Source organism: Myiozetetes cayanensis, unplaced genomic scaffold (genome assembly GCF_022539395.1).
Source record: "Myiozetetes cayanensis isolate MyiCay16 unplaced genomic scaffold, myiCay2020 scf1, whole genome shotgun sequence".
NCBI lineage: Eukaryota > Metazoa > Chordata > Aves > Passeriformes > Tyrannidae > Myiozetetes > Myiozetetes cayanensis.
In genome coordinates, this window is record NW_026086604.1 from 73,531,001 (window position 1) to 73,549,814 (window position 18,814).

Here is an 18,814-nt window from a genome sequence, read left to right on the forward strand (position 1 = left end):
CTCTGGGTAGAGAGATGTGCTGAAGTGGTGTTGCAGCAGCAATTTAGCGAAGCTCAGACTGGGTATGGCTCTGAGAAGCCTGATAGGGTGTTTTATGGGATCTTACCCCAGGACCTGGTGTGTTCGTTTCAGGACAGTGACTTTATTCAGATAGTTGAGTCAAAGCTTGACCAAATCTTGGGCAAGTTTATTTTTGTGTGACAGCAACAGCCCTCTCATCAAAAACTAGTGAAGGAGGGTGGAGAGCGAAGTGGGAACTTTTATCTCCCCCAAATGGCGGACATGGTCATACATCCCTTTGTAGGTGTTAAGTGGTGATAGGGAACTCTTGCTTTGGACATCAGGTGCAGGGCTCTTTGTCATCTCATGCCCCTCGTATATAATAGTGTCAGTTGTGAAGCCCCTGCATCTTGTTTTCTTCTGGATATAATTGGACATTTGTTTTCCCAGTAGGCTAGCTGGCAGGACAGGCCCAAGAATGTCTGAAGAGGGCCAAATGTACTTCATGAATGCTCCCTTTTTGGTAATGGTGGAAGATGAAGGGTGGCGTGTTCTGGAAGGTTCGTGCGATGAATATTTGTGCTGTGACATTGACTGATGTGCTTCAAGCCAGATAGATTCAAAGAATACCTCCATTTATAAATTTTTTTAGGAGAACTTTAAACTCTCAGAAACGGAAAAGAAGTGTTAATTGCACAGAGCTGAAAGTGAAGCAGGGAAGGTTCAGCATGGTACAGGCCTCAAGGAAGGTGGGTCTCTAGTCCCTTTTCCCCAGAGCACTCATTTCTGGAGAGGTGCTGATGGGTTCCTTTACTTCTATTAATAGCTTCTGTTTAGGTCAATGGGATGGCAAAAATCCACCGCAAAATGTACTGAGCCATCAAAGAACTAGTCAGTACTGACTAAAAATTTTTTTGTCAGAGATGCTGGGAGAATGCTGTGGCATTCTGGAAAGGAAGGGCACACTGAATGTGATCACCAGCTGACTCCTGCAGAGGATTCTTTGCCCAATTTGCCCCTTTTTGGAATTGTGGGGTTTGGGGTGGTGTTTTTAGACACCTGCCAACCAGCTGTTTGACGTGATATATTGTCTTTGGGATATTGCAGCAGTGGCTGCTGCAGGGGCTGTAGTAGCTGGCCTGTGCACATGCTGTTCATGTCAAGCTTTCAGTCTGACAAATACATTTTTTTTTTTTAATTGAAAAAAATCCTCATTTTATTGAAATTATTGTGTAGGCCGAACAGAGTAGGTACTTCCTCCCCCCCACCTCTCTTACCTTTCTAGAATCAGATAATTCTTCAAGTGTTTGTGGCTTGCCAGGATGGGACAGAATTCAGACACTGCCGTTGTTAGATCTGTTGTGCACCCACATGAATTACAAAAAAAAAAAAAAAAAAAAAGGGCTACATTGGCTACATTAATGATGAAACTAGTACTGTCCTTCTGAAACAGTCTTGTGGCATTTCACAGACCATTCGCTGGAAATGTTCCCTTGTAGCCTACAACTGGCCCTGGTCTCTGAGTGTCCTTGCAGAGGAGCCCAGAAAGGCTCCCCTGACCCCCCCAGGGGGAGCTCGCCCTCCGCCCCTGTCCCCTGTCCTCCCCGTGTGCCACCAGGTGTCACTGCAGGCCAGGGGACAGCACGCAGGGACACCTCAGGCACCCTGCTGCCCAGCTGGCGGCACCCGGAGCCCTTATTTCCCCTCCCTCCCCTCCCAGGGCACTGCGAGGGCATCTGCTGACCTGCCTGGTGCTCCGGCAAACGCAAGGCGCAGGGATGGTACATAAATACCCGGTCGAGCTCAGGAAATACAGCGTGACTAAAATGCTTTTTGATCTAGTGATCTCAAAAGACCACGGTTTAGCAGCATCAGCTTTACCTTTATAGACCTGCATGACACAATGTATTAATTAAAATTAATTGTGCATAGGTAGATGAAAGACGTTTTAAAAATGTGCGGAACGCTGTGAAATGAAGGGGTAAGAAATCTGAGAATTTTCATTCCTTTACATTTTCATCTTTTTGAATATCAAGAAGTTCATCTCTTTTATACTTTGAATAAGAATCTGCTGGTAGGGGTTGAGATTTGTAGCAAGTCCTCTCCTTGGTTGCTGAAGTATCTGGTCTTGGTTTGTATTCATTCAATCCTTCAGGTAATGTATTGAAGCATTTGAGTCTTCACAGCCAGAATAATTCTGTAAGAGTTAGAAGCTGAGACATGCTCATGGATTCTGAGCAGTGTTTCTAGGATAATTTACTCTCTCTTCACAAACACAAGGCTATATAGTGTCAAAAATGATGTATGATGAGAAGTGGTGAGGTTGGATTCTCAGATTGTCCAAGAGTAAGTAACTTGTAAAATGTACAAACCTGTTGGTTTCCAGACATTTGCAGGTGCACAAAACATATTATATTTTTACTGTCCTTATTATAGAGTGGAAAAAAACAAAATAAAGATTTAATGTGCCTAGAAAAACAGAATAAACATGATAATAACCTTCTATTACTGCCTATACTATTGTTACTGAATTGCTGAGATGACAAAAATCATTTTTAGTTGAAAGACACATTTAGTCTTCACAGTGCATCAGTAGATTACAGAATGAAACTATAATAGACTAAATATTTAGAGGTGGACCACTTGCTGGACTGTTACTGTCCTCATGTTTCTGAATGTTTTCTGCATCATAAGGTTTTTTTGGTTTTGCATGAAATGTAAGAGAAATAATAAATTATGTTGAGCAAGGAGGATGTACAGAATGGGCCATAAACTTGCAAAGTGTCGCCATTTCCAGAGCCCTCTTCTTTGAATGGATTTTTTTTTCAGTAGTGCAAACATTTTGGCCTTTGAGCAAAACACACAGATTTTCTGCTTTAAAACAAAGAGTGGTTCTGCAGAGCTGAAAGTAAGAGCTTGAGTGAGAGTCTGCTTCTTGCCCCTTCTAGGCAGGTTTCTCTCTTGCTGCCAAGGTTCAACTGCTGTGTCAGGGTGTAATGAACTGCGTCGTGAGTGCAGTTGCATTTTGGAGGATTGTATTCCTTTCAGGCAGCCAGCAAGCAACAGTTAAGAGAAGTTTCTGTTCTATCACCTGAGGATGTCTTTTGAATTTATGGTGTTGGGGGGTGGGTGTGGGCAGAAGAATCAATAACATTTCTCTGGGCTCTTGTCACGCTGCTTGGCTAACAGGGTTGAAAACAAAGAGGGAGGGGGGATTTTACAACTAAACCAGCAGGAAACCCACCAGACTTCAGGGAGTTAACAGTTTATTTCCCATGTGTTAAATAGCACTTGCACAGTGGCAGGCCAGGCTGCCTCCTTCTGTGAGCCTCAGACCCTCATCTTCCACTCAGGCCCCCTAAGATCATCCCCAGCAAACACCCAGCTGGTGCATCACTGGCCTCCTGCACCTCCTGCAGGTATTACCACAGGGGACTGGCACATGGCACTTATATATTAGCTTTTAGTATCTAATACTAATGCTACTTTTAGACAATCAAGTGGTTCCATGGTGTTCATTTACTGATGAACCCTCTTTAGAGCTCTCTTCACTCAGATGTTCTGTGTTTTGTTTCATCAAACCATGTTACAAATGTAAAACCTCTTTTAATTACAAAAAAATAGCCTTTTTAGAGGCAGTAGGTGAGAAAGAAAAATAGGTTGAAGCAATGCTTAGGGCTGTTTAGAGCAAATCTGTGATAGCTCCCACAATCAACCAGTTTGTAAGACTCCCAGATGAAAAGTCCAGGTCCCCCCATCACCCCATCCCATGGATGCTCATGTAAAACAACAACATGGAAAATCTGAAGGAAATAACAATGTGAAATTTCCTTTGAGGAGCCAGGAGAGAAGGTGTAAGATCTGCAGTTGCGAAGGCAGTTCTGTTGCACTGCAGGGACTGTGTTAACCTCGGTGGGGCTTGCTACCAAAACACCTGATTCTTCAAAGAGATCCTGCACGGGATGATGTATGAATTAACTATCCATTCATGGTTGATGGGCTTAGCACAGAGCAATCTATTTTGGCTGTAGTTTTAGGAGCATGGCTCCAGCTGCCAGGAAAATGTTTCTCTGCTCATGACACAGGAAGATTCTGCACCTTTTATGTCACCTAGAGGAAGCCCATTTTTCACAGCTACAGAACAGCCTGTGTAGAGAGTTAATAATTACTACTTGACTTTCTCTTGGGTTGTATCTTCCTCAGCAACCTTTGGTTTTCCTCCCTGCATGTCACAGGGACTGGGAGAGTATTCACTGTGATCATCCAACACCTTTCTCAGAAGTGTCATTTACAGACAAGCCCAGCCAAAAGGCAACAGCAGGGCTTCAGCTCTCTTAGTGCCATACCTCTGTTAGTGTCAGTATTTTTTTACCTGTCTGTGGTAAAGAGCCCTTTTCTGTTCCTTGGCACAGAACACATCTTCCCCCAGCAGCATGGACGCTATGAAACTGCTGCACAGCCATGTTCCCCCACTTTGTCAATGATTATTGGACACAAAATCAAATGCTATGCAGCACCACCCACAAGAGGGAGGGTTTCTGTCTGGGATTAGGCACTCTCTCATCTGAGGTGTTTGCACGCCCTTTGGGAAAATAAACTGGATTATATTTCAGTAGGTATCTTTGATGGAAGAGCTAATTGTCATCATTACTGATGGAGGAGAAGTCAGAGGAGGGGCTGCTGATGGGAGGGAGGGAGGGAGAGAGACTTTCAAGACTACAGGCTAAGAAGGTGAAGTAATAATGCTATTTGACATCATACTGCATGTCTTACTTCTTACCTGCTTCGGATTGGACCCTTTCTTGCTTAGGAAGAGCAAAATAAAGACTACAAGGTAGTTTTAAGAAAAGTCAAAATCACTGCCACGTGACTGTTTGCATCGTTTGACTTTGCTCAGTCTGCTCAAAACGAAGCAGTGTAGCAATAATTCTCAAACCTGTTTCCAAACAGGTTCTGGCTTTCCAAACCATGGGGATGTTAACTTCCTTGGCCCTGCCCTCGTAAGCAGGCATGGAGAGCTGAAAAGATACGACGACAGTATCTTTTTCTGAACCCTAACAGAGACTCTTTTTTTTTTTCCATTTTTTTTTTAGCAGGGCCTCCTGCCAGGCCAGTGCTCTGGGCAGGGAGAGCTTGGACAAGGTCAGGGCACGCTCTGTGCAAGCGGCCATGGGACAGCAGTGATGGTGCCAGCAGCTAACGAGTGTGTGCCTGTGGGCGGTGAAGGGAGTTATCGTCTGCTGATGTAGATGACCTAATTATAATCCCTGCCCCACTCAGCATTCCCAGTCTTGGGCAGGAATGTGATCAGACATAAGCTGATCTTTTCTCTAGTCATGGCTGGAGACCAAGAAGGAGGAGCTGGACATAGCAAGAGCCAAAGCCAGTTCAGGTTCTCCAAAAGGTCCCCTGGTCAGCCCTGCACCAAAGTCCAGGAGAAACAGAGCTGCTGTTCCCAGCGCTGTCACAGGGAAGATGGGACACACCCCATGGAGGCCAGGAATCTGCCAACCCCTGCACTGCACTGGGGATGTGGCCACAGATGCCACTGGGATGGGAGGGTTATCATGGAGCCCCGAGGAAAGGAGACAAGAGGAAACAGGAAGGAATTGAAAGGCTAGCAAAATGTAGGGAATCCTAAGGCTGCCTGAAATTGAAAGCAGTATGTGAGGAGGTCGTTTTGTGGGCTGGAGAAGTTGGGCTTCTCTCTGAGAGCATAGTCTGAGTCTCTGCTGTGGGCCAGCATGAGGAGAGCTGAGGCCACAGGGTCCTGGGGTGGTCACGAGGAAAGTATGAGCAAAGCCCAACCATCGTACTTCTCCAAGACCATTTTAAAATCAGTGGCTGCTCAAGGAGAGATATCAAAATCTGTGATCCCATAGTCAATCTTCTTGCTGGCCCTGGGGGGCTCAGATTTGGTCATTTGGGAATACTCAAGGAACATGTTCAAAATAAAACATTTTTGATTAAGAATGTTTTTGCAGCTTCGTAAGAACAGCTTCAGTGACTTGCCAGATGGATGGATAAAGCATCTTCTCATGACATTACTTTGGCCTGGAGCCCCTGGTGGTCTAGTGGTAAAGGCGTGGCGCTGTCACCGCCGAGACCCGGGTTCGATTCCCGGTCAGGGCCACTCCCGGGCAGGTGGGGCTCGTTAGCCCTTAAAGGCAACCCACCTACGTCCTAAGGACCTCGCTGCCACCGTCCAAGCTCGCTTGGCCCCGGCAGATGAACCTTAGGATTAAAGGGTGGGCTCAGTTCCGCGCACACTGTGTCTCACCTAAAAAATCCAATGCGCAGGCTGGAAGGTGGAAAGACCTTCCCCGGATCTTCACTCGTGAAGAGTGGCCATTATTACTTTGGCCTGATGAGAATAATGCTCTTCTTTTAAATACTAAGTATTTATTTAACAGGAATTATAAAAAGTATTTGATTTGGTATGGAAAAAAGTATTCTGACCATGGTATTTCCATATTAACAACACTTGGAGGTTTTGTAGAAATAAAGAGCTTGTCTTGCATCATTTTATGGATACCTTTGGATTTCATTAACTTCGAGTTAAGACCTTGCAGTTGGCAGCATCATGCTCATAATTCAAAAACCATTTGCGTGTTGGATTAATTTCTCACCAGGAGGTATATTTTGCTTGTTCCAAATGAGAAGAGCATTTTAGACCATGTCAGATTATCAGAATTAATAGAACAGAAGAAATCAGCATCATTAATCATATGCAAACTGTTAGAACTTTAATTAAAGTAATTAGAATATGAAAGCTATTGGACAATATTGGAGCACAGATCCCCCTCAAAGAAAGCATAGATCATTCTTTTTAACAATGCAAAAACATACATCTCTGCTAAATACATACAGAGCACTCAATGCGACACATACTTTTATACTTCTGACCCTAGCAGTGATTTAAAAAATGTACAAAGTTGTAATGTTCATTGGTTTCTTTAGAGTTTAAAGAAAGCCCACATGTTTAAAGCAAAGCAAAATGGTCAGTAATAAAACCCAAACCAGTAGCTATAGCATGTGTACAAATTACAGAAAGCAACATTTATTTTGACAGAAATCAACAGGAATTCTACAAGTATGATAGAAAATGATGCATGAGGTAACATTTCATTTAAAATCTAGGATCCCTGTACTGTAGTTCCAAATGGTGCTCTGGCTTGAGACCTACAGTCCTTGCAAAAATTGACTTGTTTCAGTAGTTGAGGATGGCTGTTAGGCACACTGCTTTGAATAAAGACAGCTTTATCCTAAGGAAAGAATTTGAATCTGATGCTGAAAGATATTCTGAAAGATATGAAAACCAAGTGATACCTCTCAAGTGAAATATGCATTTCTCTAGTTCTCAGATTACCTTCAAATTACAGAAACAAACTGAAAAATGGGGCCTTTTCTCTGAAGAATTTTTCTATAGAGAATTGACCTTAATCCCAATGCAACTTCAGCAAAGTGTGGCCAGTTACTGCTCTTGCCTCTATCAGCACCGTAAGCCTGCTGAGAACAGAACAAGATATTGTCCTGCAGAATAATCCTTGGTCAGAGGGCAAGGTGAGGAAAAGATAAGGCTCCCAAACTTCCTTTCCCCTCTTTACTAAGCAAGAGTCTTCATATTTTGGGCTGCTTTTTTTAGGATACTCCTTCCGACATTATTCCTTGCTCCCAATTATAAAAGTATTTCCATAAAACTAAAAACAAGTCAATTTTAGAGAACCCAAAGGCACAATTAGAACATGCAAATATTCTAATTTTTAGGCATTTCTGTGACACTGTTCCCTGTATTATCCAAGCATCCTTCACTAGCATTAGTGAATGTTATCCTTATAGCACCCCTCTGAGATTGGAGAACCTTCTATCCTTGTTATAAATGGTGGAGTCTGACCTTGCATGATGTGGTCAAATCTATGTTCAGAAACTCCATCTCTTAAAAGAGACTTCCTGGGAGTTATATCTACACAGTTTGGTTCTCCTCCATGATGATTTCCTGCTGTGAAGACAAAATAGTCCTCATCTGCTGCTCTGCACTTTAGGTTTCGCTCAACCTTTGTAGTTTCCTTCTGGAGTGACCTTGTGGCAGGCCCTGCTAAGTATGCAAAGGTGGAGAGAGCAGGGTGTGTGATATTGGTTTCTCCATTGCAAAAGCTGAGACAGTTTGCACAATAAAGTTTGTCGTTATCTAGTAACTAGTATCTAGTAAGACTGCCCGATAACCTTTAAAAGCCAGTGAACCTTTCACTAAAGATGATAAATGAAGGGCTTACAGTTGTCTCTGCCCACCATTATGGTCCTTGCAGGGTAACACAGTGCAGGGTGCTTGCAAAAGATGCTTCAACTCATTCATTTGCAGCCATCTGTCTCTCTCTCTCTCTCTCCCCATACACACACTCACTCCTCTACACTCACATGTGCTCCTCCTCAGGCACTCCCAGAAACTTTCTGTCCCATGTAGGTCAAGCAAGGTTTTCTCAAGCTTGGGAATGCTGCTGGGCTGTGCTGACAAAGCACCATGAAATGCATTTCAGCCATTCCACCAGACAAAGGTCTCGGTCTGCAGTTTTAATTTCTGTGGCCTGTGGCAGTAACATGCCCTGCCAGTGTTACAGAACAAATAGCACAAGCTCTGACAATACCTGCAGTCTCATCCTTAAATCCATCAGCAATGGGCAGTATCTGTTTTCCAGCCAGCTCTGGGAAGGATCGCTGCTGCCAGCTCACACCCAGCAGTGGAGTGACAAGCCATCAAACCGCATCTTTCCAAAGGAGCTCCCTGCCTTGAGCCATCCTCACAGTCAGCAGACAAGCTCTGGAGCCCTCCAGCAATGCCAGTATCTCTTACTACAAACCCTCCATAGGCTCCTGGCTTCACAAAACTAAGGCAGAGGCAGTAAAACCAAAAGAAGATCTAAAATAAGAGAGCAGAGAGAGCAGCATTCTGAAAGATGAAAACCTGACATGATTTGACCTTGACTGCCTTTGTGACGGTGGGGGTCGTTTCTGCCCAGTTTGAAAACACAGGTTGAGTTTCGCATCTTGTGCGCTTGCTTTTTAAAAATATTACAGATATTGCAGGTATTTTTATTAAACCCTAAGTAAGTGAAGTGAAAAACTTGTTGATGCTAATAAGTAAGGGTATGTCATCTACAAAAATAGGTCCCTTTAACTTTTTCGGAGTTTTTGCTTTTGCAATTTTGTGGTGCTTGCAAAGTCTGAAGATAAAATCAGTTGATCTAAATAACCAGTAAATTTGCTGGCTGTAGCCTTCCAGTTGTTTTGTTATAGCTCAGAAGGGATTTTTTTGTTTGTCCTAATACCACACAAAAGCAGAGTTACATTAGTGCTGCTTTGGAGAGCAAAGTTGAGTGATGAACATTAGTTCCAGTCTCTGCTGTCTTCTGCATGTGTACATATACCTTACTTTTCACCCAGGCAATATTCTCATTAAAAGTTAATGCAATTAATTTTCTTTTTTTCAGTTCTGCAATTTTTTCTTTGCATTTCTGTTGTGGGTTTTGTTTGCTGAATTATGGATAAAGTTGTTGTTCCAATTTTGAAATACATCCTTTCCTAAGAAGGGATTTATATGCTCTCATTAGCAGATAGGCCAAGCCATTTTATTACATAAGTATTTACTTTGCATTACCTTGATTACAGAGAGGAGTTATGAGAAAGGGTAGCTTTTTTTCAAACACTGAATGATGCACAGGAAGAGAGATGGGAGGAAGCAGGTAATAGATGCAATTACTTGCTGTTTTCAGGTGGTTTTGCTTAGATAGTTAATGGGAAAAGTTCAGAACAGTACTCAAATACTTAATCTGCAGATACAATAACTTATTTTTGCTTTGCCCTTGTTGTGGGCTCCCGGAGGGTGGGAGGGTACTGTACAGCTGGTTCTGCAATATCAACATTTTGTCATCAGCAAAGGAATCTGTGCAGCTCAGATTTTTGCTCACATGTCTGCATTGTAGACCCCTAGTAGGCACTATCTCTCAACCCTGAATTGTAGAAATTTTTTTTTTTTGTAGAAAGCCTAAAAAACAGGCAAGCAATCTTAAGTCCTTTAAAATGAAGGGACCCCTCTAGGTTATTGGTTGAATCACAGAACAATTTAGGCAGGAAGGGGATTGCAGCCAGTTATCTTGTAAAGTCACCCTCCACTCAAAACAGGGCCACCTTAGACATTGGACCAGGCTGCTCATGTCCAGATGAATTTTAAACCTAATGGATTGTCCCTGTTTATCAGGCTCTCGAACCCGTTGTTATACATTCAGTTGTGGAATATATGAAGCCTACATGCCTCAAACTATTCTGTACTGCTCTGGGGATACAGTGCTAACTTTGCTGTAGAAGTTTGGGTCATGGTCTTACCGGTCATTAGAAAGTCACAAAGTGACTGGAGTTAAGAAATGAACTTGAATTAATTAATTCTTGACTTTAAATAAAGACACCCCACAATTCCTTTTACTTTGACTCTCCTTTTCAGCTTAGCAAATGAGAAGCAAAGAACAGTCCATCAAAGAAGAGTTTTGTTGTAAGCTACTTTTTAATCACTTGACATTCAGTCAGCATGATGATTACATTTTCCTTCTCAAAATGCCAACAGACAAAATGAGCCTAGCAGGAGCCTTCAGAAGAAAATAAGGAAATGTCTGAAGACACTGAACTAGGAATAACAGAAAATAATGTGGTAAAACCAATAAATTGATTTGAGCAGCAACAAGGCTTGGTAATACTAAGGAAAACTACCTCCTCAGGATTACAGGCAAAAGAGGACCTAGAAATATACTGCCATTCTTTGTTTTTACTAAGATAGAGTGTATATCATGACTATGAAATGCCGAGACTGAAGCTCACTAACTGTACAATTAATTTCCACGATCTGCCGCCAAAATGCCCTTCTGTGCAAGTCCGCGCTCCAAGCTGAGCTTAAAGCTCCGCCCCCATATTTTGTCTTTAGCCTTTTTGTTCAGAAGGTGCCAATTACTGAGAAGTCTGGCAATGGTTTTGCTGAGGACGGCATCTATGCACTGACAATTGAACTTGGCTCTCCAAAGAAAATCCACACAGCCTGTCCGAGCCCAAGCTCAGAGCCAGGGCTTCCCTGCATCCCATGCCCTTCTGCTGCTCTGCAGGGCTGCCACAGCTTGCGACCACGCTTGGACCAAGTTTGCTGCTAAACTAACAATTCTGCCTTGTTTCATGATGCTGTCAGGCTGCTATACAGTGCATTGCAGAATAAATTTGGAGCTCTTCATTCCATCTGGTACTCTGCCACAAGCCCCCACAGCCTGCTCTGCACCATACCCCCTCCACAGGAGCTTGCTCCCTCCAAAAAGATGGTTTTCTGCATTTGAATCCTAGTAAAAAACCAAACACGATCGGGGGAAGGGAATCCTAACATTTTATGGTTTAGTTGGTATTTCAGAAATGCCAATCTGATACCAAAATTGTGATAGTTTTGTCTTGTGTTTAATTAATATTTATGTTATGTTTCCCTAATTCAGCCCTGCCAGTTACTCAGAAACAAGAAACTATGTAGTGTCTCCTGGCTACACATTATAAAACCTGCATGCTGGTTTATTTTTGCTTGAATCATCTTCTAAGATGTTTCATACTCCTCCCTCTGAAGAGTCCTTCACTTGGAAACCAAAATCCTTAGAAGTGGTGTTGCATGGATACACAGTTCCTCATCTTTCAATCCCTCTATAGGGCAGATGAAAAAGAAATGGCAGCAGCCACAGCTCTGGTGTTTTCTGCCCTCTGATTCCCTCATCACCACACCATGCTGTTGTCTTTAGGATTGATATACATTACACGTAAGATTTTCAACGTCTCTCTCTCCCATTCCAGCTTACTGATCTAAATCATGCTTTAACTTACTGGTATAGGTCTGATGTTTTATTTACTCTTTTATGTAGCTTTAAATTGCAATTTTAAAAAATGGTTTAGTACTAGCTCTACAATAAAATTGTGTTTAGACTTTTGTTTAGACTTCCTTGTTCCAATGAACTGTACAGAGGTTGTAATAAACATGCCTGTGCAACACTCTTGTATACGCACTCATATACATATGCATGGCCTTCCAGTACACTAATCCTGCAACTATCCTCAGGTAACAACCAGCTGCCTCAAGCCTGTGCCAACCATGCCACAATGACAAAATCTCAGTGAGAGACAGAGCCAATACTGCTGCCACGCCATTCCCTACACTGTCCCACACTTCACCGAGGATGCTGGCAGTGGGGCTGGGATGCTCGAGCTGCAGGATGCTCGGTTCCCGTTGCCACCTTGCAGCCCAACACAAAAGCATGCCTGAAAACACTGGTGCCTGGGCCTGAAAGCATCCTTTCTCCTTTCTTTTTAAGCATGAGGCGCCACCCCACAAAAGCAGGCACTCCTGCCTTCAAAAGGTTTCTGTTCATGTGCCGTGGCCTGCCCTGAATCAGCTGCATTCATCAGCTAACCCTCTGTCTCGGGCTGCTCCTCTCTGGCTGCAGATTTGGCGAAACACTGAGCAGGAGCCAGATATAAATCTCCTGCTCAAAAGAAATATTTAGCAGCAAAATGAGTAGAAAACAAAAGACTTCTCTGTTACTTACCCAATCCTCTCACTCAGGGTGGCTCTATCTAACAAGCAGGGAACTGAGCCCTCCTGCCTGGAACGGCAGTGCCAGGGGGATGGGGAGTGGGACTGCCCCATGCCTCGGGAACCTGCTGGTGCACCCAAATGGCCTCAGGCACTGGCTGCAAAATGCAGAGCTTTGTCCATCAAGTCCACGGCTTGGTAAGCGTGAGAGCCTGCTTAGGGCAGTGAGAGAAAAAGCCGGAGTGTTTCCTGTTAATTCTGAAAAGGGAAAGTTCAAGACAAGTTAACACAATTTTGTGTACATATTAAAAGCTGAGGAACATTAATCCACAGCTTATCGGTGTTCTGTTCTTATTTCCCACTGTGTGAATTGTTCTGCAACATAAGATGTAGGGTGAAGATCAACTTTTGTCCTCTTTTTATTGTAATTTTCATTGTATAATTCAGTGTGGAAAGGCCAAGTCTCCACATGAATTCGTTGAGATGACTGCGGTCCAGCTCTCTGACACAGAAACGTAACAGGTTTCTATTGTAAAATAATTGCCACAGAGATAGATAGCCATTTCATAAGCAATAGCACAAGAGAGAGACAGCTAAGCCATTTTACTAGAACTCAGGGAAGTCCTTTTGGAAAGGAAAAGGTGTAGAACAGTGTATGTACGAGCATCTGCCTGAGATACTAGAATCAGTAACGCTCTGGCTGGGGCTTTGGCCATAAAGGATGGCTGCCCACTCCCAACCTGTAACTCATCAGACTGGCTGTTTCACCAGCCCAGCTGATTTGCCACTGACTGAGAGCTGGAACAGCAACTTTTCAGGTGGTCGCTGAAGCTCCTGCCAATAGTACCCAGAAGCATAACCAGTGCCTGCAAGGGACAGAGGAATAGCAACCTGGACATACTCCTTCCTGCTGAGCACCCTGCCTGCCCTGCAACGAGCACCTGAACTAGCATGAGGGGCTGGCTTGGAATCACTTGCTGCAGAAACGTCATCACGTTTTGTTAATCCAGCACAACAACGAAAAGAAATACATGACCTGCAGGAAGCAGAAAGAGATGCAATGCACGTGTCTTTATGTCACTGCTTGAATCCTCACCCAAATCCCGCCACTCCTGTGCTCATTCAGTATCTTGCAAAATAAAGGACTAGGAAGTATTACCCACACAACTGAAAATTTATCTTTTACAACACCATTAGTTTATCTCTCTATGACCAATAATTCAACTTTTGTATTTGTTCAACTTTTATCTAAAGCACAAGCCTCCGTGTTTTCCTTTAACTTTTAGTTTTTGGTGCAATTACTACCTTGAAACCCACATTGGTAATGCTCAACATTTTTCAAAAATACTGCTGTTTGAATTTTAGTCATGTACCAAAGAAATATTACACAAAAATATTTTCTTGCTTCATCTCTACAGTTTCTGAAAAACTGTATCTTGTGGACTTGAATACAAATGTACTGGAGAAACCAAAACTACATGAATAGAGGAGACCTCAAATGGCCACTGTGATCTGTAACAGTCTATATACACATTATATACATATGACTGCTTGAGAACCTGTATTCATGAATGTGCACAGACTACATACTGCACACATTACTTTGTCTGAGGGTGTTTTTTTAAATTTTGTTTTAAACTACTGTCAAAAATAGGATTTACCCCATGGTGGCACAGAAAAACGTGGTAAATGGATTTACTCTTACCATCCTAGTGCCACCGCTCATTAACAGAGAAGTGATGTTGCAAATCTGTCAGTTAACACAATAATTTCTACTTTTTTCTTATTGCATTTGCACATGTAACAAATTGGTACAAATGTTTCCAATAAAATGTAAAGTTCATTGATACAATGCCTTTCATGATGGCCATAACTGGTTACTAGTCAACTCTGTAGTTTTGTAGACATTTTTAGTTGAACTTGGAAAAATAGGAAACATATTGTAGTTTAAAATAAATGTACATAATATACAATATATATATATTTATACACGTGTGTATGTCTACATACACATATATTGATAAAACATTTAAAGTAATGTTTAGTTTTGATCAGTTCTCTGAGTGCTGGGACTACCTGGCAAATAAATCTAGGAATTTGTCCACAATTAAATAATAATTTCCACAACTTAGAAAAATATACTTTTACTAAATAAGGTTTAAATTAACTGATTTATGGATATAACAGGATTGAGGATAATGGTTTCCAGACTCTGACGTGATTAAATCTGAAAGAACCCAAGGTACTACAGACCGGTAATGAACGCTGCCCTGCAGCCAAACACAGAAGAGCACAGAAATACAAGCTGCTGCCGCAGTCATCATCAGTGGCACCCAAAACCTCCCTGGTCATCTCTTACAAAGGCTTCATTTTCACCCAATTTGAGTCACTCACTCGACCTTACGCTTTGTTATTTAACCCACTTCAGCCACAGCCACACAGTGCCCGCTGCCTGCTCCGTGCACAGCACTGGAGGACTGGTGTGAGCAGCTCCCAGCTCCCATGTAATGCTTGCCTTGAGAGCAAACATAAACAAAGTCCCTAATTATCAACTTACTTGGAGGACCACCAGTACTTGAGCTTCACCATACAGATTTTGACCTACTGCATAGGAAAATATAGCAAAATGATATATGAGTGTGTGTGCATGTGTATATAAGTATATATACATATACACACAGTGAGTATGTGTATCTCTATATAAAAAATTTCATGGAGCTATGTGTAGTAACGTGATATACCATGGTATCCTGCATATGTTATCTGTTTGTTTTTTTCTGTTTTTTTAATATAGAGGCACCAGAAATAAGTATATAGAGCAAATCAACCTTTAAAAATTAAAGTTAGATCAGTGGACAAGAACTTTGGTAAAACTTATCAATATTTATTTTTGTTTTATTTAAATACAGTTGTAGTCTATCAGTTGCCATCACCCTCTTCAGAAGAGGAAAGTGCATGCTTTTTTTCCCTAAAGAAAATTATATATAAGGTGGGGCTTAATGATTCTAGAAAATTCTGAATTAAATGTTTATATTTTTCAAAAGATTACTATCTTTTTGCTGGAATGAAAGCTAAATAGAGTTCTTGTCCTGTGTGTATTTTATTTATCATATACATACATACATATATAAATATATATGCATGTATGTCTCTATGTACCTGTGTGTATATATACATCCACACACTTTTAACATGAGAGAGGAACCTGTTTTTCTCCACTTTGTACGTGGAGACTTACATGTTCCTCCCTGTCTTTTACCCTGTGCAGTATAAGCTCTTAGTGACGAGGCCAAACAAAAAGATATAGTTCACCATAGTATATTAGTTTATGTAGCAAAGTCATTTTCAAGCAAGTAAAATAAAGCTCTGTATTCCAACTTCTTTTCCTTTACATTTCTCATGAAGAAAAGGAAGGAAAAGGAAAGAGGGGAGGGAGAAGGATTATGGCAGTAGCATGAGCCAGTGGCACGTGCCAGTATGCACGTGTGAGCGTGCAAGTGCATGCCCACACACACACACACACACACACGCACACACAAAAAGCAGGGCTTTGGTTGACAAATGCAGATTGTCCAGAGAAGGTAGATGCATAAGTAAGGAAGACTCTACAGTGATGCAATTGTATCTTTTATGTTTGCATGGAGTGAGAAAACAAATTCAATCGGGGAAAAAAAAAAATAAAGAAGCAAAGACCTCTTTTTAGGTCCCTCATCAGTGAGAGCATACTCAGTATGCTAGAGAATTTATCTGAAACCTTTTAAATCAAGGCCTCTTTATTACAAAAATAAAAACGAACAAACAAAAAAGTATGAGAGACGACAAGATGCTGAAGTGTCACTCCAATCGTCCCTGCAGAGAACAATTGCATCCCATTTATTATTCATTCTCTTCTCTCATTTCAACGATGTCTGTCATTTCCTCCGTGTGAGGCATGTCGGTCATTGCAGAGTCTTCACCTTCTACAGCTGTCTCATTCTCATTCCTCTTCTTTTTCTAGATTGAAACAAGCATTCAGAGACCTATCAGTAAGTTGTAGCATGAACACCCTTTTAGAAACTTTCTGCACCTGAGAGTAGTGATGTGGGAACCTGGCTTGTTTAGAGTATTTTAGTAAAAGCTAGAATATTTGTGTCATATTTGTGGCTTCTGACTAATAACTTGGATTAACTTAGAAGATTTCCATAACCTTTCTGGGGCTCAGCTTTCTCCTTTCTAACATAAATGCAATCATAGAGGCATTTCTTATGCTAAGCAACATCCAAGACAGGCTTCAGCCATGACTGGAGGGAATAGAGCATCTGGAATCTTTTACATCACAGGCTTTTTATGAAAAAAAAAACACCAAAAAAACAACAACCAAAAAACCCAACAAAATATGAGAGAACAAAAGCTGCTCTAGGGAGTGAAACAGAGGTGGCAACCTAATTTCTCAAATGTCGAACTTCAGGCATTTTACAACATGTGAACATTCTGGCTTTTCTTGGTACTGCTGATCCAGTGTGATCCCCCACCCAACCAAGGCCAAGCAATATTAAGAGTATTTTTGGCTAGAAGGAGCAGGAGGTCATTCAAGAGTCCTATGAATCATCCAGGATGTCCTGGATAAGTAAAGCTAAGAAGCATTCAACCCCCTAAAAAACAAGTTGAAGCATCTGTTCCTTATTACCCATTTCTCAGCAGGCTGACTAGTTTTACAGAAAACAATTGGACAGCTGACAAAATATCCCCCACAGGTATTATCGGTTCAGCTGAACTGGGCATATCAGAGTTTCAGAATTTTAGAGGTGTCTACAAAACACTTGATTTGCAGCTCTCAAACTGAAGGTGAAAGTGACTTGGTGCATAGAGCTACTGGTTGGCTCTGCCACTGTCACATTGAATAAACAATGAATTAGGTTGGCACAGTTATTACTACTACTACCTGCACTCACCACTGCAAAAAATGAAGCATCTGTTCAGAAACACTCTATGAGCTACGGCTGTAACAAACAAGCATTGAGGATATTAGTCCAGTGTTGTGAAACCACAGGCCAAGAACAGGACATTTCAGAGTCTACAGGTTTTACTCTTTGGTTCTCAAGAAAAACATGACAGACTAACCATGATAGAGATCACGATTCTTCAGTTGTCTTATGAACCTTACACACTTTGATCTGTTGCCATGGCCTGCACTGTTAATACATATCAAAACTGGTTTTAGGTTGTTCCAATATAAGGCTTTTAGAAATTCCATCTTCTGTACTTTTTTCCAAAAGTAGAAGTGGTGGGTATCTCTCCTTGACAGTTCACAAGATGTCTAATTGAAAAGAAACTGTCACTGCATAGATGATATCTTATTCTTCCCCCCACAGAGGTGTACTATGGAATGATGTACACAACCATGTTGTTTCTGCACAGAATCAGACCTGGTGCCCTACACAGTGCCTTGAATACGTAACTGGAAGGACACAACATGTAGGCATTGTGATGTACCCAGTCACCCAGACAATTTTTATCCTGTGTTTGAACTTAATTTAGTGGAATATTCTTTGAAATCCCTGTATCACTACTACTCTGCACATGCAGGGTTGTAGTGTGTGAAATATATAAAAATATGCCTATAAGAAAACCTCCCGTTTAATTATTTATAAGCTGTTATTATCAATTGCTGCGGAAGTGTATCTTGTTTTAAGCCAGTTCTCTAGATGGCAAAAATATATAAGCATAAATACATACAATAAATTGTACTTTTTGTCCATTTTCAGCAGAGCTGGTTTTATAATGTGTTGCAGTATGCTTTTGGTATAGAAAAGTATGATGAAGTTCTAATTTGTTTAAAGTGAACATGCTTTCAAAATGGTGGTGTAACTCTTTGTGTAAACCTTTCTCCTTCCCAAGATCCCTCACCTGTATCTTTGGAATGTCTAAGAGATAACTGGAAGCTCATCTATCGGTTGTTAACCCTTTCTTGCAATTGGTTGGTTTGTAAGACCTCCTGAACTCCCAGTGGTCACTTTGTAATCCCCCCAAGAGCTATTTAAGCAATTACCAGAACAATAAAGCTCTCTCTGCCTGCTCTCCCTGCTTGCTGCTGGCATCCTGGTCTCTCTGGGGGCCATGAGGCACCGCGAGGTGGGGGGGGGAGGGGGAGGGCATGCTCCCTCCCGGAGCAAGGGGTAGAAGGAAAAGCCCTTTGCCTGCGGTTCCTCTCCCCATCCACCTTCAACGTTTGTCAATAAT

The 18,814-nt window shown here is 41.9% G+C and overlaps 1 protein-coding gene across 1 annotated transcript in view; it reads right to left on the minus strand.

Moving 5' to 3' along the window:
* Positions 1 to 6,724: 6,724 nt before the first annotated feature.
* ANKH (ANKH inorganic pyrophosphate transport regulator) overlaps positions 6,725 to 18,814 on the minus strand; it is a 108,991-nt gene continuing 96,901 nt past the window's right edge. Inside the window, exon 12 of the mRNA XM_050315916.1 lies at positions 6,725 to 16,588. Within this exon, the coding sequence (XP_050171873.1) occupies positions 16,472 to 16,588 (117 nt within the window). The 3' untranslated portion in view covers positions 6,725 to 16,471. The remainder of the gene's footprint in view (positions 16,589 to 18,814) is intronic.